We start from the raw sequence: 21516 nt of genomic DNA on the forward strand, positions 1-21516 counted from the left end.
CTAGATTTCATCAAGATTATCATTCTGACCAATATTCATGAAGATCAATTGAAAAATACAGCCTCTATCGCATACACAAGGTTTTTCTTTGATTTGACCAAGTGACCTAGTTTCTGACCCGGGATGACCCATTTTCGAACTCGGCCTAGATTTCATCAAGGTTATCATTCTGACCAATATTCATGAAGATCAATTGAAAAATACAGCCTCTATCGCATACACAAGGTTTTTCTTTGATTTGACCTAGTGACCTAGTTTTTGACCCGAGATGACCCATTTTCGAACTCGGCCTAGATTTCATCAAGGTTATCATTCTGACCAAAATTCATGAAGATTAATTGAAAAATACAGCCTCTATCGCATACACAAGCTAAATGTTGACAGACGACAGACGACAGACGACAGACGACAGACAGACAGACGACGGACGCCGGACATTGAGTGATCAGAAAAACTCACCTGAGCATTGCTCAGGTGAGCTAAAAATCAGACCAAACAAGAGCTGTCTCCATAGGATGACACATGCCCCCGATGGCACTTTGAATGAATAGTTATGGCCGATGTTAGAGTTTAGGACCATTGACCTACAGACCTGGGTCTTGCGCGCGACAGGTCTTACTGTGGTACACATTCATGCCCAATAATTTTAAAATCCATGCATGAATGACAAAGATATGGTCCGGACACGCCCATCAATGCACTATCATGAAATAGGACCTTTGACATCTAAGTGTGACCTTGACCTTTGAGCTACGGACCTGGGTCTTGCGCATGACACGTCGTCTTACTGTGGTACACATTCATGCCAAGTTATTTGAAAATCCATCCATAGATGACAAAGATATGGACCGGACACGAATGCACTATCATGAAAAATGACCTTTAATGTCTAAGTGTGACCTTGACCTTTGAACTACGGACCTGGGTCTTGCACGCGACACGTCGTCTTACTGTGGTACACATTCATGCCAAGTTATTTGAAAATCCATCCATCGATGACAAAGATATGGACCGGACACGAAAATTGCGGACAGCCTGACAGACAGACCGACAGACGGTTCAAAAACTATATGCCTCCCTTTGGGGGCATAAAAATTTGTTGACCACTTATTTTCTCTAATTTGCCATCTGGCATCGTTATTTTAAGACAGGATGAGACAACAAGAGGGCCATGATGGCCCTATATCGCTCACCTGTTATCATTGCACTTGAGGACGAGAAGGTCCTCAGAAAAAATATCTAAGTCCAAAGGACAGGAACAACAAAGGGAAGAAATTTAATCAAAAAGAAAAAAAAATTCTTACAAGGTATAGATATGTCAAAATACACCAAAAAATTGGAGGTACCATCCATATTGTACCACAGAAAAGTGGTCTTGGTTTTTCCCTATGGCCAATAATAAAAAAGTTACTAAAAATAAGCTATTTATAGTAACGTAAAAGAGAAGATATTTAAAAAAAAATTGTAAGTGAACAAAAGAAGGATCTGCCAAATAAATCTGTTGACATAAATGAAATTTCAGATCAGTATCTTCATTAGTTACGGAGATATACCCATTTTCATTTGAAATAAAGGGAGGTAATTTGACATAAAATCAGTCCATAGTTATCTACCCTGATTGTCTCAGTCCAACTAATGACAATAATGAAATTTCAAATAAGTCCTATAAGTACTTACTGATAAATCCATTTTGATTACAATCAGGGGAGGTAATCAGATATAAAATAACTCTGGAACCTACGATTGGATCTGATTTGTCATGGAATCCAAGATTTATTGTTGTTGAAGATATTTTGGAAGTTTGTATCAAATCAAACCATAAATGAAGCCTCTATATGGCTGCAAAAGCCAAAATAGCCAATTTTTGACCTTTAAGGGGCCATAACTCTGGAACCCAGAAGGAATCTGTCCAGTTCAAGAAAGGAACTAAGATCTTGTGGTGATACAAGTTGTGTGCAAGTTTGGTTAAAATCAAATCATAAATGAAGCTGCTATTGTGCAGACAAGGTCAAAATAGCTAATTCTGGCCCTTTCAGGGACTATCACTCTGGAACCCATAATGGAATCTCGTCAGTTCAAGAAAGGAACCAAGATCTTATGGTGATACAAATTGTGTGCAAGTATGGTTAAAATAAAATCATAAATGAAGCTGTTATTGTGCAGACAAGGTCAAAATAGCTAATTCTGGCCCTTTCAGGGGCCATAACTCTAGAACCCATAATGGAATCTGGCCAGTTCAAGAAAGGAACCAAGACCTTATATAGATACAAGTTGTATGCCAGTTTGGTAAAAATCAAATCATAAATAAAGCTGCTTAGCGCAGACAAGGTCAAAATAGTTCATTTTGGCCCTTTCAGGGGCCATAACTCTGAAACCCATAAAGGGATCTGGCCAGTTCAAGAAAGGAACCAAGATCTTATAGCGATACAAGTTGTGTGCAAGTTTGGTTAAAATAAAATCATAAATGAAACCACTATCGTGCAGACAAGAAATTGTTGACGCACGGACGGACGGACTAACGACGGATGACGGACAAAGGGTGATCACAAAAGCTCACCTTGTCACTTTGTGACAGGTGAGCTAATAAACAGAAAATACATGTCTAGTGTCATTTTCAATGTACTGATTACGTAACGGACCTGCCGAAACTGGTTCTGGCCAGTTTTTGCTTTAACCGAAGCTTCCCGAGAGAGATTGTACCAATCAAATTGATGCGTTAATTTCCGTATGACTACGAGCCAATTACGTAAATCATCAATATTGACTGACTGGTTACTATTTATGCTATTCATGGACGTTGCATTGTCGGAAAAGTATTAGAACCATTCGCGCACTTGACCTTGACCGACACTAAAAAAAACATGAAGATGCCAGAAAAAAAGAAGAATTATTTGTCAAAATATAGCAACGCGTGGGAACTGGAATTTCCTTGGCTTAGAAAAGCCGACAATGGACCTAGTTTTGCTTTCTGCAAGCTATGTAGGAAGTAAGTTGTATGCACAACCGTTTTTCCGGTGCAGGTTCAAACCGAAAGTACATTTCAAATCGAAAGCAGAATATGTAGATCAGTGAGACGTTTTTGTATTAAACATTTAGGTTCATAGATACATTTTATATCACAGCTGTAATAAAAACTCAAAACAGTTCCACTGACAAAATCGCATTATTTTTTTTATTTGTTTTTTAGAAAACTATATTTTCTTGCAGATCTATCATGAAATAAAATTAAACAAGCAAATTCGATGAATTGGTATCCCCCGCCGAAAGGGTTTGTGGTGAGGAATGGCAAAAAAATATATCCGTCAAAAAGTTAAGGATGTTAATAAGAAGCAAATAATTTCATTAGTCAAAATCAATTTAACAGAAAACAAATGTTTAATTAAAGAGTACACAATAAATGTATGATACTTTGATCCTGACTAAAGAATTTATTTTGAATGGGATATGCTTACTGTAATAAGCTTAGCTTTTAAAATTAAATGCAGTTAATTGAAATGTGAGCTTGAAGTTTAACTGGAACGAAATATTGTCTTTGAGTGGTTTGGCACCAGGTGTTGCTGATTAACATGTACTTAAAAGAACAGATGTCCTTAAGAGAACACAGGTAAGATATCTTGAACATGGCTGAGGCAAGGTTTGTGCAGTCACAACTTAAACATGTTGAAGGTTTGAACATTTAAAAAAAACAAACAAGAGGGCCAAGATGGCCCTAGGTCGCCACCTAAGAAACACCATAACAGTGTAAAACATGTTTGACCTAGTGATTTCATGGAAACAAATATTCTGACCAATTTTCATTAAATTGGACCAAAAAATTGGTCTCTTGCGATAAAACAAGCATTTTCTTTAGATATGACCTAGTTTTTGACCCTAGATGACCCATGTTCAAACTCGACCTAGATTTTATCAAGGCAATCATTCTGACCAAAAATTCATGAAGATCAATTGAAAAATAACAGCCTCTATCACATACACAAGTTTTTCTTTGATTTGACCAAGTGACCTAGTTTTTGACCTCAGATGACCCATATTCAAATTCGACCTAGATTTCATTAAGGCAATCATCCTGACCAAATTTCATAAAAATCAGTTGAAAAAAAACAGTCTCTATCGCATACACAAGATTTTTTCTTTAATTTGACCTAGTGCCTAGTTTTTGACCTCAGATAACCCATATTCAAACTCGACCTAGATTTCATCAAGGCAATCACTCTGACAAATTTCATGAAGATCAATTGAAAACTACATCCTCTATTGCATACACAATGTTTTCTTCGATTTGACCTAGTGACCTAGTTTTTGACCCCAGATGACACATTTTCGAACTCGGCCTAGATTTTATCAAGGTAATCATTCTGGCTAAATTTCATGAAGATCAGTTGAAAAATACAGCCTCTATCGCATACACAAGGTTTTTCCTTGATTTGACCTAGTGACCTAGTTTTTGATCCCAGATGACCCATTTTCGAACTCGGCTAGATTTCATCATGGTAATCATTCTGACCAAAATCATGAAGATCAATTGAAAAATACCGCTCTATCGCATACACAAGGTTTTTCTTTGATTTGACCTAGTGACCTAGTTTTTGACCCGAGATGACCCATTTTCGAACTCGGCCTAGATTTCATCAAGGTTATCATTCTGACCAATATTCATGAAGATTGATTGAAAAATACAGCCTCTATCGCATACACAAGGTTTTTCTTTGATTTGACCTAGTGACCTAGTTTTTGACCCGAGATGACCCAATTTCGAACTCGGCCTAGATTTCATCAAGGTTATCATTCTGACCAATATTCATGAAGATTAATTGAAAAATACAGCCTCTATCGCATACACAAGCTAAATGTTGACAGACGACAGACGACAGACGACGGACGACAGACGCCGGACATCGATCGATCAGAAAAACTCACCTGAGCATTGCTCAGGTGAGCTAAAAACAAAGGAATGGAAATATAATTATATATGTATATATTTATTTTTTTAGGGGGTGGGGGTGCGGGGGAATGGGAGAGGAAACAAAATTTCACATGTTGATTATAAATATTGATGGAAAATTAAAAATGAAAAAAAAAAAAGGGTAAAAGGGTGAAGTTGGGGGGGGGGGGGGGGGGGGGGGGGGGGGGGGGGAGCAGAGGATGCATGATTAGTGGTGGGCATGACTGTATGGAGGAGTGAGGTGGGGGAACTTGCATGTTGATAAATAATCATGGAAGGTTTGAAAACAAGAGGGCCAAGATGGCCCTAGGTCGCTCACCTAAGAAACACACCATAACAGTGTAAAACATGTTTGACCTAGTGATTTCATGGAAACAAATATTCTGACCAATTTTCATTAAGATTGGACAAAAAAATTGGTCTCTTGCGATAAAACAAGCATTTTCTTAGATATGACCTAGTTTTTGACCCTAGACGACCCATGTTCAAATTCGACCTAGATTTTATCAAGGCAATCATTCTGACCAAAATTCATGAAGATCAATTGAAAAATACAGCCTCTATCACATACACAAGTTTTTTCTTTGATTTGACCAAGTGACCTAGTTTTTGACCTCAGATGACCCATATTCAAATTCGACCTAGATTTCATTAAGGCAATCATCCTGACCAAATTTCATAACAAGAGGGCCAAGATGGCCCTAGGTCGCTCACCTAAGAAACACACCATAACAGTGTAAAACATGTTTGACCTAGTGATTTCATGGAAACAAATATTCTGACCAATTTTCATTAAGATTGGATCAAAAAATTGGTCTCTTGCGATAAAACAAGCATTTTCTTAGATATGACCTAGTTTTTGACCCTAGATGACCCATGTTCAAACTCTACCTAGATTTTATCAAGGCAATCATTCTGACCAAAATTCATGAAGATCAATTGAAAAATACAGCCTCTATCACATACACAAGTTTTTTCTTTGATTTGACCAAGTGACCTAGTTTTTGACCTCAGATGACCCATATTCAAATTCGACCTAGATTTCATCAAGGCAATCATCCTGGCCAAATTTCATAAAAATCAATTGAAAAAAACAGTCTCTATCGCATACACAAGATTTTTCTTTAATTTGACCTAGTGACCTAGTTTTTGACCTCAGATAACCCATATTCAAACTCGACCTAGATTTCATCAAGGCAATCACTCTGACCAAATTTCATGAAGATCAATTGAAAAATACATCCTCTATTGTATACACAATGTTTTTCTTCGATTTGACCTAGTGACCTAGTTTTTGACCCCAGATGACCAATTTTCGAACTCGGCCTAGATTTTATCAAGGTAATCATTCTGGCTAAATTTCATGAAGATCAGTTAAAAAATACACCCTCTATTGCATACACAAGGTTTTTCTTTGATTTGACCTAGTGACCTAGTTTTTGATCCCAGATGACCCATTTTCGAACTTGGTCTAAATTTCATCAAGGTAATCATTCTGACCAAAATTCATGAAGATCAATTGAAAAATACAGCCTCTATCGCATACACAAGGTTTTTCCTTGATTTGACCTAGTGACCTAGTTTCTGACCCCAGATGACCCATTTTCGAATTCGGTCTAGATTTCATCAAGGCAATCATTCTGACCAATATTCATGAAGATCAATTGAAAATACAGCCTCTAGCGCATACACAAGGTTTTTCTTTGATTTGACCTAGTGACCTAGTTTTTGACCGAGATGATCCTTTTCGAACTCGGCCTAGATTCATCAAGGTTATCATTCTGACCAATATTCATGAAGAATAATTGAAAAATACAGCCTCTATCGCATACACAAGGTTTTCTTTAATTTGACCTAGTGACCTAGTTTTTGACCCCAGATGACCATTTTCGAACTCGGCCTAGATTTCATCAAGGTTATCATTCGAGCAATATTCAAGAAGATAATTGAAAATACCGCCTCTATCGCATATACAAGGTTTTTCTTTGATTTGACTAGTGACCTAGTTTTTGGTCCGAGATAACCCATTTTCGAACTCGGCCTAGATTTCATCAAGGCAATCATTCTGACCAATATTCATGAAGATCAATTGAAAATACAGCCTCTATCGCATACACAAGGTTTTTCTTTGATTTGACCTAGTGACCTAGTTTTTGACCCGAGATGACCCATTTTCGAACTCGGCCTAGATTTCATCAAGGTTATCATTCTGACCAACATTCATGAAGATTAATTGAAAAATACAGCCTCTATCGCATACACAAGGTTTTTCTTTGATTTGACCTAGTGACCTAGTTTTTGACCCAAGATGACCCATTTTCGAACTCGGCCTAGATTTCATCAAGGTTATCATTCTGACCAATATTCATGAAGATTAATTGAAAAATACAGCCTCTATCGCATACACAAGCTAAATGTTGACAGACAGACAGACGACAGACAGACGACAGACGACGGACGCCGGACATGAGCAATCAGAAAAACTCACCTGAGCATTGCTCAGGTGAGCTAAAAATCAATTGAAAAAAAAAACAGTCTCTATCGCATACACAAGATTTTTCTTTAATTTGACCTAGTGACCTAGTTTTTGACCTCAGATAACCCATATTCAAACTCGACCTAGATTTCATCAAGGCAATCACTCTGACCAAATTTCATGAAGATCAATTGAAAACTACATCCTCTATTGCATACACAATGTTTTTCTTCGATTTGACCTAGTGACCTAGTTTTTGACCCCAGATGACCCATTTTCGAACTCGGCCTAGATTTTATAAAGGTAATCATTCTGGCTAAATTTCATGAAGATCAGTTGAAAAATACAGCCTCTATCGCATACACAAGGTTTTTCCTTAATTTGACCTAGTGACCTAGTTTTTGACCCCAGATGACCCATTTTCGAACTCGGCCTAGATTTCATCAAGGTTATCATTCTGACCAAAATTCATGAAGATCAATTGAAAAATACCGCCTCTATTGCATACACAAGGTTTTTCTTTGATTTGACCTAGTGACCTAGTTTTTGACCCGAGATGACCCATTTTCAAACTCGTCTTAGATTTCATCAAGGCAATCATTCTGACCAATATTCATGAAGATCAATTGAAAAATACAGCCTCTATCGCATACACAAGGTTTTTCTTTGATTTGACCTAGTGACCTAGTTTTTAACCCGAGATGACCCATTTTCGAACTCGGCCTAGATTTCATCAAGGTTATCATTCTGACCAATATTCATGAAGAATAATTGAAAAATACAGCCTCTATCGCATACACAAGGTTTTTCTTTTATTTGACCTAGTGACCTAGTTTTTGACCCGAGATGACCCATTTTCGAACTCGGCCTAGATTTCATCAAGGCAATCATTCTGACCAATATTCATGAAGATCAATTGAAAAATACAGCCTCTATCGCATACACAAGGTTTTTCTTTGATTTGACCTAGTGACCTAGTTTATGACCCGAGATGACCCATTTTAGAACTCGGCCTAGATTTCATCAAGGCAATCATTCTGACCAATATTCATGAAGATCATAGTGGTGAACATGTTTATGAAGTTTGTCTGAAAAAAATGTAAAATAATGATTTTTTTTTTTTTTGGGGGGGGGGGGGGGGGGGGGGGGGGGGGGGGTGGAGGGGGAGGGGTGTGGATCAAGGTAAGGGGTGGACCAGGTGTGGGTACACAACTTCACATGTTTACAATAAATGTTCATGGAAAAGAATGAAAGAAATTTAATGAAATTCTACCAAATGGTAAGTTTGTTATGTACAAATATGTGGATTTTTATACAATTAAAGGGCAATAACTCTAAATTTACAAATAAATCCAAACGAAATTGTGTGTACACAACCGCATTATGGTGATCTAAATTCTGTTTAAGTTTCATAGTTCTAGGTGAAATATATCAAAAGTTATGATGCAGAAATTGCCATATTTATAGTACCCTATATAGTTAACACTAGAAACTTCTAAGGGCCATAACTCTGGTGTTACTTGGGCAATCTGACTGAAACTTGACGGGCCGCAAGAACTCACAGTGGTGAACATGTATATGAAGTTTTAAATAAATACTCCCAACCATTTCCTAGATATGGCTCCGGACGGACGGACGGAAGGACGGAAAGACAGACAGACGGACGGATGGAAAGACGGACGGAAGGACGGATGGACGGACAACGCCAAAACTATATCCCTCCGACTCTCGTCGGGGGATAACAAAACAAGAGCTGTCTCCATAGGATGACACATGCCCCCGATGGCACTTTGAATGAATAGTTATGGCCGATGTTAGAGTTTAGGACCTTTGACCTACGGACCTGGGTCTTGCGCGCAACATGTTGTCTTACTGTGGTACACATTCATGCCAAATAATTTTAAAATCCATGCATGAATGACAAAGATATGGACCGGACACGCCCATCAATGCACTATCATGAAATATGACCTTAAACGTCTAAGTGTGACCTTGACCTTTGACCTACGGACCTGGGTCTTGCGCACGACACGTCGTCTTACTGTGGTACACATTCATGCCAAGTTATTTGAAAATCCATCCATGGATGACAAAGATATGGACCGGACACGAATGCACTATCATGAAAAATGACCTTTAATGTCTAAGTGTGACCTTGACCTTTGAGCTATGGACCTGGGTCTTGCGCGCGACACGTCGTCTTACTGTGGTACACATTCATGCCAAGTTATTTGAAAATCCATCCATGGATGACAAAGATATGGACCGGACACGAATGCACTATCATGAAAAATGACCTTTAACGTCTAAGTGTGACTTTGACCTTTGAGCTACGGACCTTGGTCTTGCGCGCGACACGTCGTCTTACTGTGGTACACATTCACGACAAGTTATTTGAAAATCCATCCATCGATGACAAAGATACGGACCGGACACAAAAATTGCGGACAGACTGACAGACAGACAGACGGTTCAAAAACTATATGCCTCCCTTTGGGGGCATAAAAATCATGTGTTTTCCATAATATAGAATGTGTTAAACCAAGGCAACAAAGGGTGGACCTGAAATTCATATTAATGGCCTCAGAAAGCACCAGAATGCATATTTTCATGTATATTTTAAAAATAATTTCTTGTGGGGGATCCCCCAAACCCCCCCCAGAGGGGGACCCCCCTTCCGCACCCACACCCACTCTTCGCATCGCGACTCGCACAAATCTCACTCTTTCATATTCTGGACACTTGACAGGTATGGACAGAGAGACACAGGAGTAAATCAGTAAACTGTGTGGTGGGAGACTTAATAATCATGGTAGAAGATTTGTGAGATATTATTTTTGAAAATAAGACCAGTGGTTTAAGAGATGCCATTTGAAGATTTTTCTATTTTTAGTTCTGGAAACTTTAAAAATCTTCATGTGTAAAACTGCTAGCCTGATTTTGAAGCATTTTTCACTAAGTCAAGGGTCATAACCCTGGTCTGAATGTTTGAGATCCCAATTAAAACACCAGGTGCACAACTGCCCATGCTGAACAACAATCCAGTGAAGTTTGATGACTCTGGGTCAAATACCTTTTGAGATATGCACTAAACAAATTTAAAAGGATGGAAAAGAGCAACTCGAAGTGCCTCCACAAAAATGTTGGTAGGTACAAAAATAATGCTTCCTTAAAGATGTGAATCAGCATATCTGAGTACAAAAATATAAGTAATATTATTGCTTACCCCCTTTGAATAAGAACAATTCTACCATCAACAAAATGTTTATTCATCAGATGTGTGCATCCATGGTATGGTTCTGCTACTGCTAATTCAATACTGTTATACTTCCTCTGCTGTAAAACAAATTTATACTATAATGACAAGAGCTCGTAGAACAAGAAATGCCCCCCTTGATGCATTCAGTAACTGCACAAGAAACAGAAATTATTTGCTCACTGTAAACAGAAGTTCTACTGTTCTGGTTCAATGTGACTTTGACCTTTGATCTATTGACCTCAAAATCAACAGGGGTTATCTGCTGGTCATGATCAACCTCCCTATTAAGTTCTGTGATCCTAGGCCCAAGCATTCTCAAGTTATCACCCGGAAAGGGTTTAACTGTTCCTGATCAATGTGGCCTCAACCTTTGGCCTATTGACCTCAAAATCTATAGAGGTCATCTACTGGTCATGACCAATCTCCCTATCAATTTTCGTCATCCTAGGCCAAACGTTCTCAAGTAATCATCTGGAAACAGTTTAACTGTTCCGGGTCACTATAACCTTGACATTTGACCTACTGACCTCAAAATCAATAGGGGTCATCTGCTGGTCATGATTAACCTCTCTATCAACTTTCATGATCCTTGGCCCAAGCGTTCTTGAGTTATTGTCCGGAAACCGTTCAACTATTCCTGGCCAATGTGACCTTGAACTTTGACCTAATGACCTCAAAATCAATAGGGGTCATCTGCTGGTCATGACCAACCTCCCTATCAATTTTCCTGATCCTAGGCCCAAGCCTTCTTGAAATATCGTCCGGAAACCGTTTGACTGTTCCTGGTCACTCTGACCTTGACCTTTGACCTACTGATCTCAAAATCAATAGGGGTCATCTGCTGGTGATGATCAACCTCCCTATCAAATTTCACAATCCTAGGCCAAAGCGTTCTTGAGTTATCATCTGGAAACCGTTTTACTGTTCCAGGTCACTGTGATCTTCATCTTTGACCTACTGACCACAAAATCAATAGGGGTCATCTGCTGGTCATGATCAACCTCCCTATCAACTTTCATGATCCTAGGCCCAAGTGTTCTTGAGTTATCATCGAGAAACCGTTTTAACTGCTCCGGGTCACTGTGACCTTGACCTTTGATATACTGATCTTAAAATCAATAGGGGTCATCTGCTGGTGATAACCAACCTCCCTGTCAACTTTCATGATCCTAGGCTCAAGCTTTCTTGAGTTATCATCAAGAAACGGACTGGTCTACATTCCGACCGTCACCGACAGACCGACCGACATCTGCAAAACAATATACCCCTCCTTCTTCGAAGGGGGGCATAATAATATAACAGAGATTAAAACGGCACTACATTAATTTTGAGGTATTGCTTTTCCATAATGGCCCTACATTTTAGGTATTGCTTTTTCCATAAGTGTCCTTCATTTGAAGTATTTCTTTTTCATACTGGTCCTACATTTGAGGTATACTGTAAAATCATTTAATTTCGTGGGCATGAAATTTCGTGGTTTTGGTTAAAACGGCAATTTCGTGGGGATACGAATTCGTGGATTTCAACTTTTGAACATAAAACAAATGGGAATTTTATTTGTTCGTTGGGATTAAATTTCGCGGATTGACACTACAACGAAATCCACGAAAATTAGTCCCCCACGAAAATTAATGATTTCACAGTATTGCTTTTCCTTAGTTGCCCTACATTTGAGGTACTGTTTTTCTATACTGGCCCTACATTTATGGAATGCCTTTTCCATACTGGCCATACATTTGATGTATTCCTTTTCCATAAGTGCCCTACATTAGATGTATTGCTTTTCTAAACTGGCCCTACACTGATGTATTGCTTTTCCATAATTGCCCTACATTGAGGTATTGCTTTTTATACGCCCGTTTGAAAAACGGGATGTATTATGGGAACGCCCCTGGCGGGCGGGCAGGCGGGCGGCGTCCACAGACTTTGTCCGGAGCATATCTTCTACATGCATGAAGGGATTTTGATGAAACTTGGCACAGTTGTTCACCATCATGAGACGGAGTGTCATGCGCAAAAACCAGGTCCCTAGGTCTAAGGTCAAGGTCACACTTAGAGGTCAAAGGTTAAATTCAAGAATGACTTTGTCCGGAGCATATCTTCTTCATGCATGGAGGGATTTTGATGAAAGTTGGCACAATTGTTCATCATCATGAGCCGGAGTGTCATGCGCAAGAACCAGGTCCCTAGGTCTAAGGTCAAGGTCACACTTAGAGGTCAAAGGATACAAGAAAGAAAACTTTGTCCGGAGCATATCTTCTTCATGCATGGAGGGATTTTGATATAACTTGTCACAAATGTTCACCACCACGAGGCGGAGTGTCATGTGCAAGAACCAGGTCCCTAGGTCTAAGGTCAAGGTCACACTTAGAAGTCAAAGGATACAAGAATAAAAACCTTGTCCGGAGCATTTCTTCTTCATGCATAGAGGGATTTTGATATAACTTTGCACAAATGTTCACCACTACTAGGCAGAGGGTCATGCGCAAGAACCAGGTCCCTAGGTCAAAGGTCAAGGTCACACTTAGACAAAAAGATCAGATACAAGAATGACTTTGTCCGAAGCATTTCTTCTTCATGCATGGAGGGATTTTGATGTAACTTGGCACAATTATACACCATCATGAGACAAAGTGTCATGCGCAGTTCCCTTCTTTAGAATTACTTCCCTTTGTTGTTACTATAAATAGCTTATATTGTATTTTCACCAGGTCAAAGGTCAAAGTCACAGGGGCCAACGTTAACTTTTTGCATGAAGGCACTTTACTCGCGAACCACTTCACCCAGGACCTTCAAACTTCACATGCTGATAGTATTTTATGAGTTCACCAACCCTACTGACTTTGGGGTCACCAGGTCAAAGGTCAAGGTTACAGTACACCACCCCTAGTGACCCCGAAGTCCCTGAGACCTTGACCTTTGACCTGGTAACCCCAAAATCAGTAGGGGTGGTGTACTCAATAAGTACTATCAGCATGTGAAGTTTGATGGTCCTGGGTGCAGTGGTTCGCGAGTAAAGTGCCTTCATGCAAAAAGTTAACGTTGGCCCCTGTGACCTTGACCTTTGACCTGGTGACCCCAATATCAGTAGGGATGGTGTCTTCAATAAGTACTATCAGCATGTGAAGTTTGACGGTCCTGGGTGCAGTGGTTCGCAAGTAAAAGGCCTTCATGCAAAAAGTTAACGTTGGCCCCTGTGACCTTGACCTTTGACCTGGTGACCCCAAAGTCAGTAGGGGTGGTATACTCAGTAAGTACTATCAGCAAGTGAAGTTTGAAGGTCCTGGGTACAGTGGTTCGTGAATAAAGTGCCTTCATGCAAAAAGTTAACGTTGTGACGAATGAACTAACTAACTAACTAACTAACGAACGGACGGACAGTTGAAAACTAATATGCCTCCCTTCGGGGGCATAAAAATAGAAAATACAATGGATTTGTATACAAACACAATCTCTCCTATTAAGCTGTTTGTAACATGTGATATGGTCAACACCAGTGCCTGAGGCATAAAGTATTATTGTCACTGATCTCTACCATTAATGAGTGTATTGTGTATTGTCATTGACTGCTCACCTTACTGTTAACACAAATAGACTGGTATGAAGGGATTATGAAAATATTCTAGGGGGTACTAGAAAAAATACCGTAGATACCCATGTATAATGCGCACCCCCCGATTTTGGCCCGAAACCCTGGGAAAAAAACATTTTTGGTCAATTTTGAGGTGGATAGAAAACGAAAGTAGAGTTTACATAGACACCGGTAATAAATTTTATCTCCGCGGTGGAGAGCAGTATCGGTCTCGCGGTACTATCGATTTTTGTTTTCTCGAAAATAAAACCAATAAAATATTGTTTTATTTGTTGTTTTACCTTTTTAATTAACTATTTTTAATAAATAAACAGCAGCTGATTTAATATTTCGTAATTGTATTTTTCAAAATGACATGAGCTTCTCAATTCAAACCAGTAATAAAAGGTGTGATTGTCTTTTTGTCACAATCAAATAGCCAGTAATTACCGGCAATTAACGTGTCACCTCGTGTCAATTATGTTGTTCACAGTTTGATCTCGGTTAAAGATAATTCTCAATCTTTAATTCGTATCATAATTTTTGTGATTTATAAACATTTCTTTCATCAAAATACTTTTAAATTTATATGAAATTAATTTTGTTTGAAAGAAAAATAAACCATCGATCTTTTACGGCACGTAACGGCAATCTTAGATTTTAGCGATGACAGTAAGCGCGGGGAGTTGTTTCCCTTTACAAAAATGGCGGACATCGGTAACAAACTTGTTTTGAAGTTAGAAAACTGTCTATACCTGTATATTATGCGCACCCACGATTCGCGGGTGGTCCCGGGGGTAAAAAAACTGCGCATTATACATGGGTATCTAAGGTACATTGGTCTGAATCATAATTATTTCCCTGTATTGCCCGTGAATTCCCTGTATTTCCCACTGTCCTGGGAAATATGAGTATTTCCCGCTTTAATGCCCCCATTTGAACAAAATTGAGAAAGGACAGTTTCTTTATTTTTAGTTTTGGCAGGCCCCTAAAAAGGGGCCCAAGGTAAACCAATTGAATAAATTTGATAGAGGTCCATACCAGGTTGCTACTGACCAGTTTGGTGTAATTCTTACCAGTACTTTCAGAGAAGAAGATGTTACAGTAAAAATGTTGACACAGGATGAAGGACGCAAGACGCCAGACCTTCCACCTATAAAAGTGTTAAATATACTATTTCAAATTATAACAAAATTGAGACTACCTTACTATGATGCTACAGACCGAGTTTGAAGATGATCATTCATATGTTTCATGAGAAATTGTTTAAAATGATTTTCTATTTTTCACCTATGGCACTTTGTGCTCAGGTGAGCTAAAAGCTTGAGAAGACCCTACCAGGATGCTACAGACCAAGTTCGGCATAATTCTGAGCAGTAGATGTTTAAGTAATAAGTTGAGTTAACGCCGATGGACAACAGACACTGGGTGATCACAAAAACTCACTTATTTTGCCGAGCTAAAAATCTGTCAAACAGAACTATTTAACAAATCTGAGAGAGGACTTTATCAGGATTCTATAGACCAAGTTTGACAACATGTACAAGTACTTGCCTCATAGCGATACATTTCTTAAGTCTGTAAACTGTAGGAGGAGTTATATGGTCACAGATTTCAGGATTGGGATGGACAGACAGATGGAAGGACAAGGCAGCAGGGAAGCATAGAAACATCAGAAATAAAGACCTGTCAGATAATATGCATGTAAATCTCATAATGCTTAGATACATATGGACAACTAACTTACAAATGAGGTTCCAAAGTTTTTTGCTGGTCTAATTTTATATGTATATCTGATGGACGATGGCTGTAAAACTTCCATAAAAAGTACATCGTTGAGCAAGACGTTTATATTTGGCACAGAGGCAAGCACTTTTTCTCCTGAGGCTGAAACAGAATAAAAACAAGGTAAGACACATCTGGCAGCAAATATGGTTTGTATGCGGAGTAGAAAAGGATAAATCAAGACATTGTGATATCAATCTCTGTAATGACCAGAAAGAAGTTGACATGCCTGTGTTCTGTTTTCTTAACCTCTGATATGCTTTTGTGAAAAGCGCATGTCTCCCACAACTGCCTAATCATCTAAATAGTAAGTCAGTCTTTATATACTGTTTACTTAGAGCACAGTCATGTGCATGCGCTTTTTTTGACTCCAAAAGGACCCCTATACTACAAATGTGCAAGAAATCTGAGTGTTTTTTTGGTAATTCAAGGGCCATAATTCCGAAGTGCCTGGGCCGATTTGGCTAGTTATTGAACTTGGCCGAGCACTTATTGGCAAACACACTTTGTTCAAGTTTGGTGAAGATCGGATGAGAAATGTTCGACTTAGAGCAGACTTCAGGAAAGTTGGAAAAAATGGCCGGACATTTGGTCCAGCAATGCCTAAAAATCTGCCAGACCGAAAAAAAAAATAAGCCGGACCGAAGAAAATGTCAGTGTACCATATATATGTTGCTTTTCTCCATTATAATTCATATTCAAGCCAGGTGTGATCATTTTTAGTCATGTCTGTCGGACCGACGACTTTCCAGAAGTCTGCTTAGAGTGCGGACAAGCTTTGTGACGCACACGCACACGCACACACACACACACACACACACACACACACACACACACAGACTGGAGTAAATCAAAAATATGTCTTCCACACCACTGTGTGGTGGGAGACATAATTATCAGCTATACGGGAGAACAAACCAATGGTTATGATGATAATGAATGCAGTTACATATAACATTTTTTATAACTTAATTCTACTGAAAAATGGCATTAAAATAATCTCAAACAAACAAGTTATTTGACATTAAATGAAACTGTAACTTTATCTTAGTGACTTATTAAAGGTTTCCGCAAGAGATTAAGGTAAAAGATAAAGTGACCCTCAAAAAATGCAGGGGTGACTTGTCTCTGAGCTAATATTCTTTCTACTTGGGATATTGAACTGAGAAGAGCTTTGTCTTTCAGAAACCAAAATCTTTTGACCTAGTTCCTTTTCTCACAATCCAGTGTTTAACTTGCAGATACCTGCTTTACACTTACGATGTCTTCTCGCTCAAAAGAAATAAAGGTAAGTAAATAAAGCTATGACTAAACCCATAATCTGCTTATTACCTCAATGAAATTATAAATGAAAATTCTACTTTTAGCCATTTCCATTTCCAATTACGAGCTACATTTAAATACATGGATGTTTGCAATTGAAGTTGTTTGGAATAAATGACTGCCAATTTAGAACACAACTGCCTGTCTGGTAAACAATTGTCACGTAATATTGTTGAAACCTCGTCACTTCTTATAAATCATTTTAACACCACGTGATCCACTACAATTGTCTGATCAACATTCAGTGAACAAATTTGGAACATCTTATGATGACATCCTACAGAAATGTCAAAACAAAAGAGTTTGATTTTAAATCTGCTTTTAACTGCAAAAAGGTTTCAATGATGTATTTGAGTTGAAAGCTAGAAAAATGTCATTTTCGATGATCTAAAGGTATTTAAGAGCTTTCAACAGGTCTAAACAAAAAATTAGATATTTATGAAGTCAATGAATTTCTCTGTACAAGAGGGCCAAGATGGTCCTAGGTCGCTCACCTGAGTAACACACCATAACAGTGAAAACATGTTTTACCTAGTGATTTCATGGAGACAAATATTCAGATCAATTTTCATTAAGACTGTAACAAAAACGTGGCCTCTTGAGTGTAAACAAGCATTTTCTTTGATTTGACCTAGTGACCTAGTTTTTTTACCCCACATGACCCAGATTCAAACCTGTCCAAAATTTCATGAAAACAAACATTGACAAAGTTTCGGGAAGATTGGAGCAAAAAAGTGGCCTCTGGAGTGTATACAAGCTTTTCCTTTAATTTGACCTAGTGACCTAGTTTTTGATCCCATGTGACCCAGATTTAAAATCATCCAAGACTTCATGATAACAAACATTCTGACCAAGTTTTATGAAGATAGAATAAAAAATGTGCCCCTAGGGTGTAAACAAGCTTATTCTTTGATTTGACCTGGTGACCTAGTTTTTGATCTCACATGACCCAGATAAAAATTCATGCAATATTTCATGCAGAAAAACATTCTGACCAAGTTTCATGCACATCAAATGAACAAGAGTCTTAACAAGCTTTTCCTCTGATTTGACCGGGTGACCTAGTTTTTGACCCCATATGACCCATTTTCGAACTTGGCCTAGGAATCATCCAATTAAACATTCTGACCAAGTTTCATGGTGATAGGGTCATAAATCAGTAGGGGAAACTTCCCGTTCTGGAAGTCAACCACTGGGTATTTCCCTACTTCCTGAACAGGAAACTTGATACTAAATATAGTTACTTACTTCCCGTTCAGGAAGTACAATTCGAGGGCTCAGCGCAAGACTATTCTAACTTGATATTTTACAGAAAATGGTTATTTCACATTTTCTCTTGTAAAATCTGGAATTACATAATTCTGTGAATTATTGCAGTTATATTCCAAGATTTTTTTATTTTTTTTCAAATACCAAAAATATATTCTATTTCCAGTTATAAATTACTTTGTGCAGAACTATTCTAACTCAAGTTAGATTAGTTTTGCAATACAGTTTTATATTATTACTGACTACACATTAATGCAAAACTATTCTAACTCGAGTTAGAATAGTTTTGCAAACAAAGATAATGTAACTTAACTGTGATATGTTTTATGTAAGACTATTCTAACTAAACTTGATGATGTCATTACATGAGTTTATGATGTCATAGCTCTTTTGACACTTGTGATTCCATTGTATTGTCTGAAAATGTCTGCCAGATTATGATTTTTTGGGGTTAGCCATCTTTTATAAAAAGCAGAATGGAAGACTATTTTTTAAGACTTAAATGTAAGTATCACAGTTTTCTTTTTAAAAAGGTCCTAGTATATATGAATCATGAAATTTTATATTGTTCATTGGCACTTTAAAAGAGGCGTAATTATTTTAGAAACAGTGTCACTCCTAGAGCGACACTAATGATGGACAGCTTTTTATAGCTTACTTTATATTGGGTCTCGTCTCGACATTTTCGCACAGTTCTCATAGGAATTGACCATAATTTGAATCTGAACTCACTCATCAAGAAAATCACGTTCTTTTTTCTGTGACCTGTTTCAATGTGTTTTATGCTTAGTTTGATGTTGTTTGATGAAGTACCTTGACAATGTGACAAATTCAATATATCGTATTTGAAATCATGTGCAAACAAACATTACGCAGTGGGACCAATCATGAAACTGTACAAATGTTACAGGCCCACAGGACTTTGCTCTTTGTACAGATTTATAATGAGTTAAATAGACTTCATTTCCAAGATAGGTGTCAGTGTTTGATTTTGCATTCATTTCCCTTGTCACTTAATTGTGCATATTTGAAATCCGGATGAGTGCTGAATAACTTTATCGGACTTGACGACCAGACTGTAGCTCAAAATCATTCATCAACTGTGTAGCTGATCAGAGTCTGTTGTGTTTGCTACTTGGACATTTTAATCATACCTACTGGTTCGAACAGCAAACCATGATACAGCACTGATAGTGCTGCCTGATCTGGGTTTGCACAGTAGACTTAGACTTGATACTATATAAGTGGTTACCATTAAGTTACAATGGTACCGGAAAGCCAATATTTTTCTATAAACTGACACATGTAATTCATATTGGGTGCGTAACATAATTTAATGTGTCGTTGCATTAATTCTTTTATTTATTTCAGTATTTTCAATCTTATTCAGGCTGTTAAACAAATTCATAATATTAACATATTACATTTATACGTGTAGATAGGTATGTAATACAAAGGTCATTATCTTTGCATTGGGAAATATGCACTCGTTCTTCAGCAGAGAATATTACGCTTCTATTGTCGCACAGTATTTCCATTGCAGAACTGGTGCATATGTCCAGAAAGCTAATATAAATACAGTATATCTTGTTTCGTCACTTTAAAAGTTAATAAACAAAAAACTGTCACTACTGTTAGAATTGAACAAGAGCACGGCCTTGCGGGTGCTAACGCTCACCTGATTTTTTTGTATAACAGAAATATTGTCCTACCCATGATTTTCTAAGTCTAAAAAGGGCCATCATCCTAGATAAAAGAAGGATAGAGTTATGTTTCTTCATGTACAGCGTCCACTTATGATGGTGAAAAACTGTTGCAAGTTTTAAAGCAATAGCTTTGATAGTTTATGAGAAAGCTGACTTAAACATAATACTCAACTAAGAAAACTGATTTTCTAAGTCTAAAAGGGGCAATAATTATTGCAAAAAGCAGGATGGAGTTATGTTTCTTGTTGTATAGGGTCAGCTTATGATGGCGAACAAGTGTTGCAAGTTTGAAAGCAATAGCTTTTATAGTTTAAGAGAAAAAGTTGACCTAAACATAAAACTTAACCAAGGAATCTGATATTTTCTAAGTCCAAAAGGAGCCATAAATCTTGCAAAAAGCAGGAAGGAGTTATGTTTCTTGATGTACTGGGTCAGCTTATGATGGTGAACAAGTGTTGCAAGTTTTAAAGCAATAGCTTTGATAGTTTAGGAGAAAAGCTGACCTTAACATTTTTTTTTCAAAAAATCAGATGAGCTAAAAATGGTATGGCACTGTTTCACTAACTTTACTTCAAAGAGCTTAAATAAATTACCTTTTCAGGTTATTATGTTGTCCGTACAAGGTTCATATCATCAAGGGTTTACAAGGTACCGTGGGGCTGGATGCAAGTGCATGGCAAATAGTGTAACAGCTATAATGCTTCTTACAAATGCACAGTCTTCTGTGTTATGGAAATCAGATGACATAGACCACATTCTTGAAGTTGGTGATATATACAGTAAAATAGTCCTAGACAAATATCTACTAATATCTGACTCGCCAAATGTATTGATAGAAAGTTGGAAACTCTATCAAAGTAGTCAATACATTATATTATATATATGTTTAATATTTTTTAAGATGTTTGCAACACAAATTTAAGAACTTTATGTGAATTTTTCACTTAGTGAAGGGCCAAAACTCTGGTCTAGCCGAGTAAAATCCCAAAGAGAACACCTGATGCAAAATTTCATAGGTTATAAAACAATCCTCTAATGTTTTATGACTCTAGGTAAAGTACATTTTGACAAACATGTAGAACAAACTTTTATTTTTTGACTTAGTCAAGGACCATAACTCTGGCCAAACAAAGCGAAAAAAAACACAAAAAAACTCAGGTGCACAAATTCACATACCAGATAATA

At 37.8% G+C, this 21516-nt stretch overlaps 1 protein-coding gene across 1 annotated transcript in view; it reads right to left on the reverse strand.

The window, feature by feature from the left end:
• Window positions 1-21516, reverse strand: part of LOC123546988 (protease-associated domain-containing protein 1-like) — a 68910-nt gene that overhangs the window by 13502 nt on the left and 33892 nt on the right. Inside the window, exons 2-3 of the mRNA XM_045333701.2 lie at window positions 15996-16135; window positions 10645-10754 (exon numbers count right to left, since the gene is read on the reverse strand). Of these exons, the coding sequence (XP_045189636.1) occupies window positions 10645-10754; window positions 15996-16135 (250 nt within the window). The remainder of the gene's footprint in view (window positions 1-10644; window positions 10755-15995; window positions 16136-21516) is intronic.

The sequence above is a fragment of the Mercenaria mercenaria genome, chromosome 9 (assembly GCF_021730395.1).
Source record: "Mercenaria mercenaria strain notata chromosome 9, MADL_Memer_1, whole genome shotgun sequence".
NCBI lineage: Eukaryota > Metazoa > Mollusca > Bivalvia > Venerida > Veneridae > Mercenaria > Mercenaria mercenaria.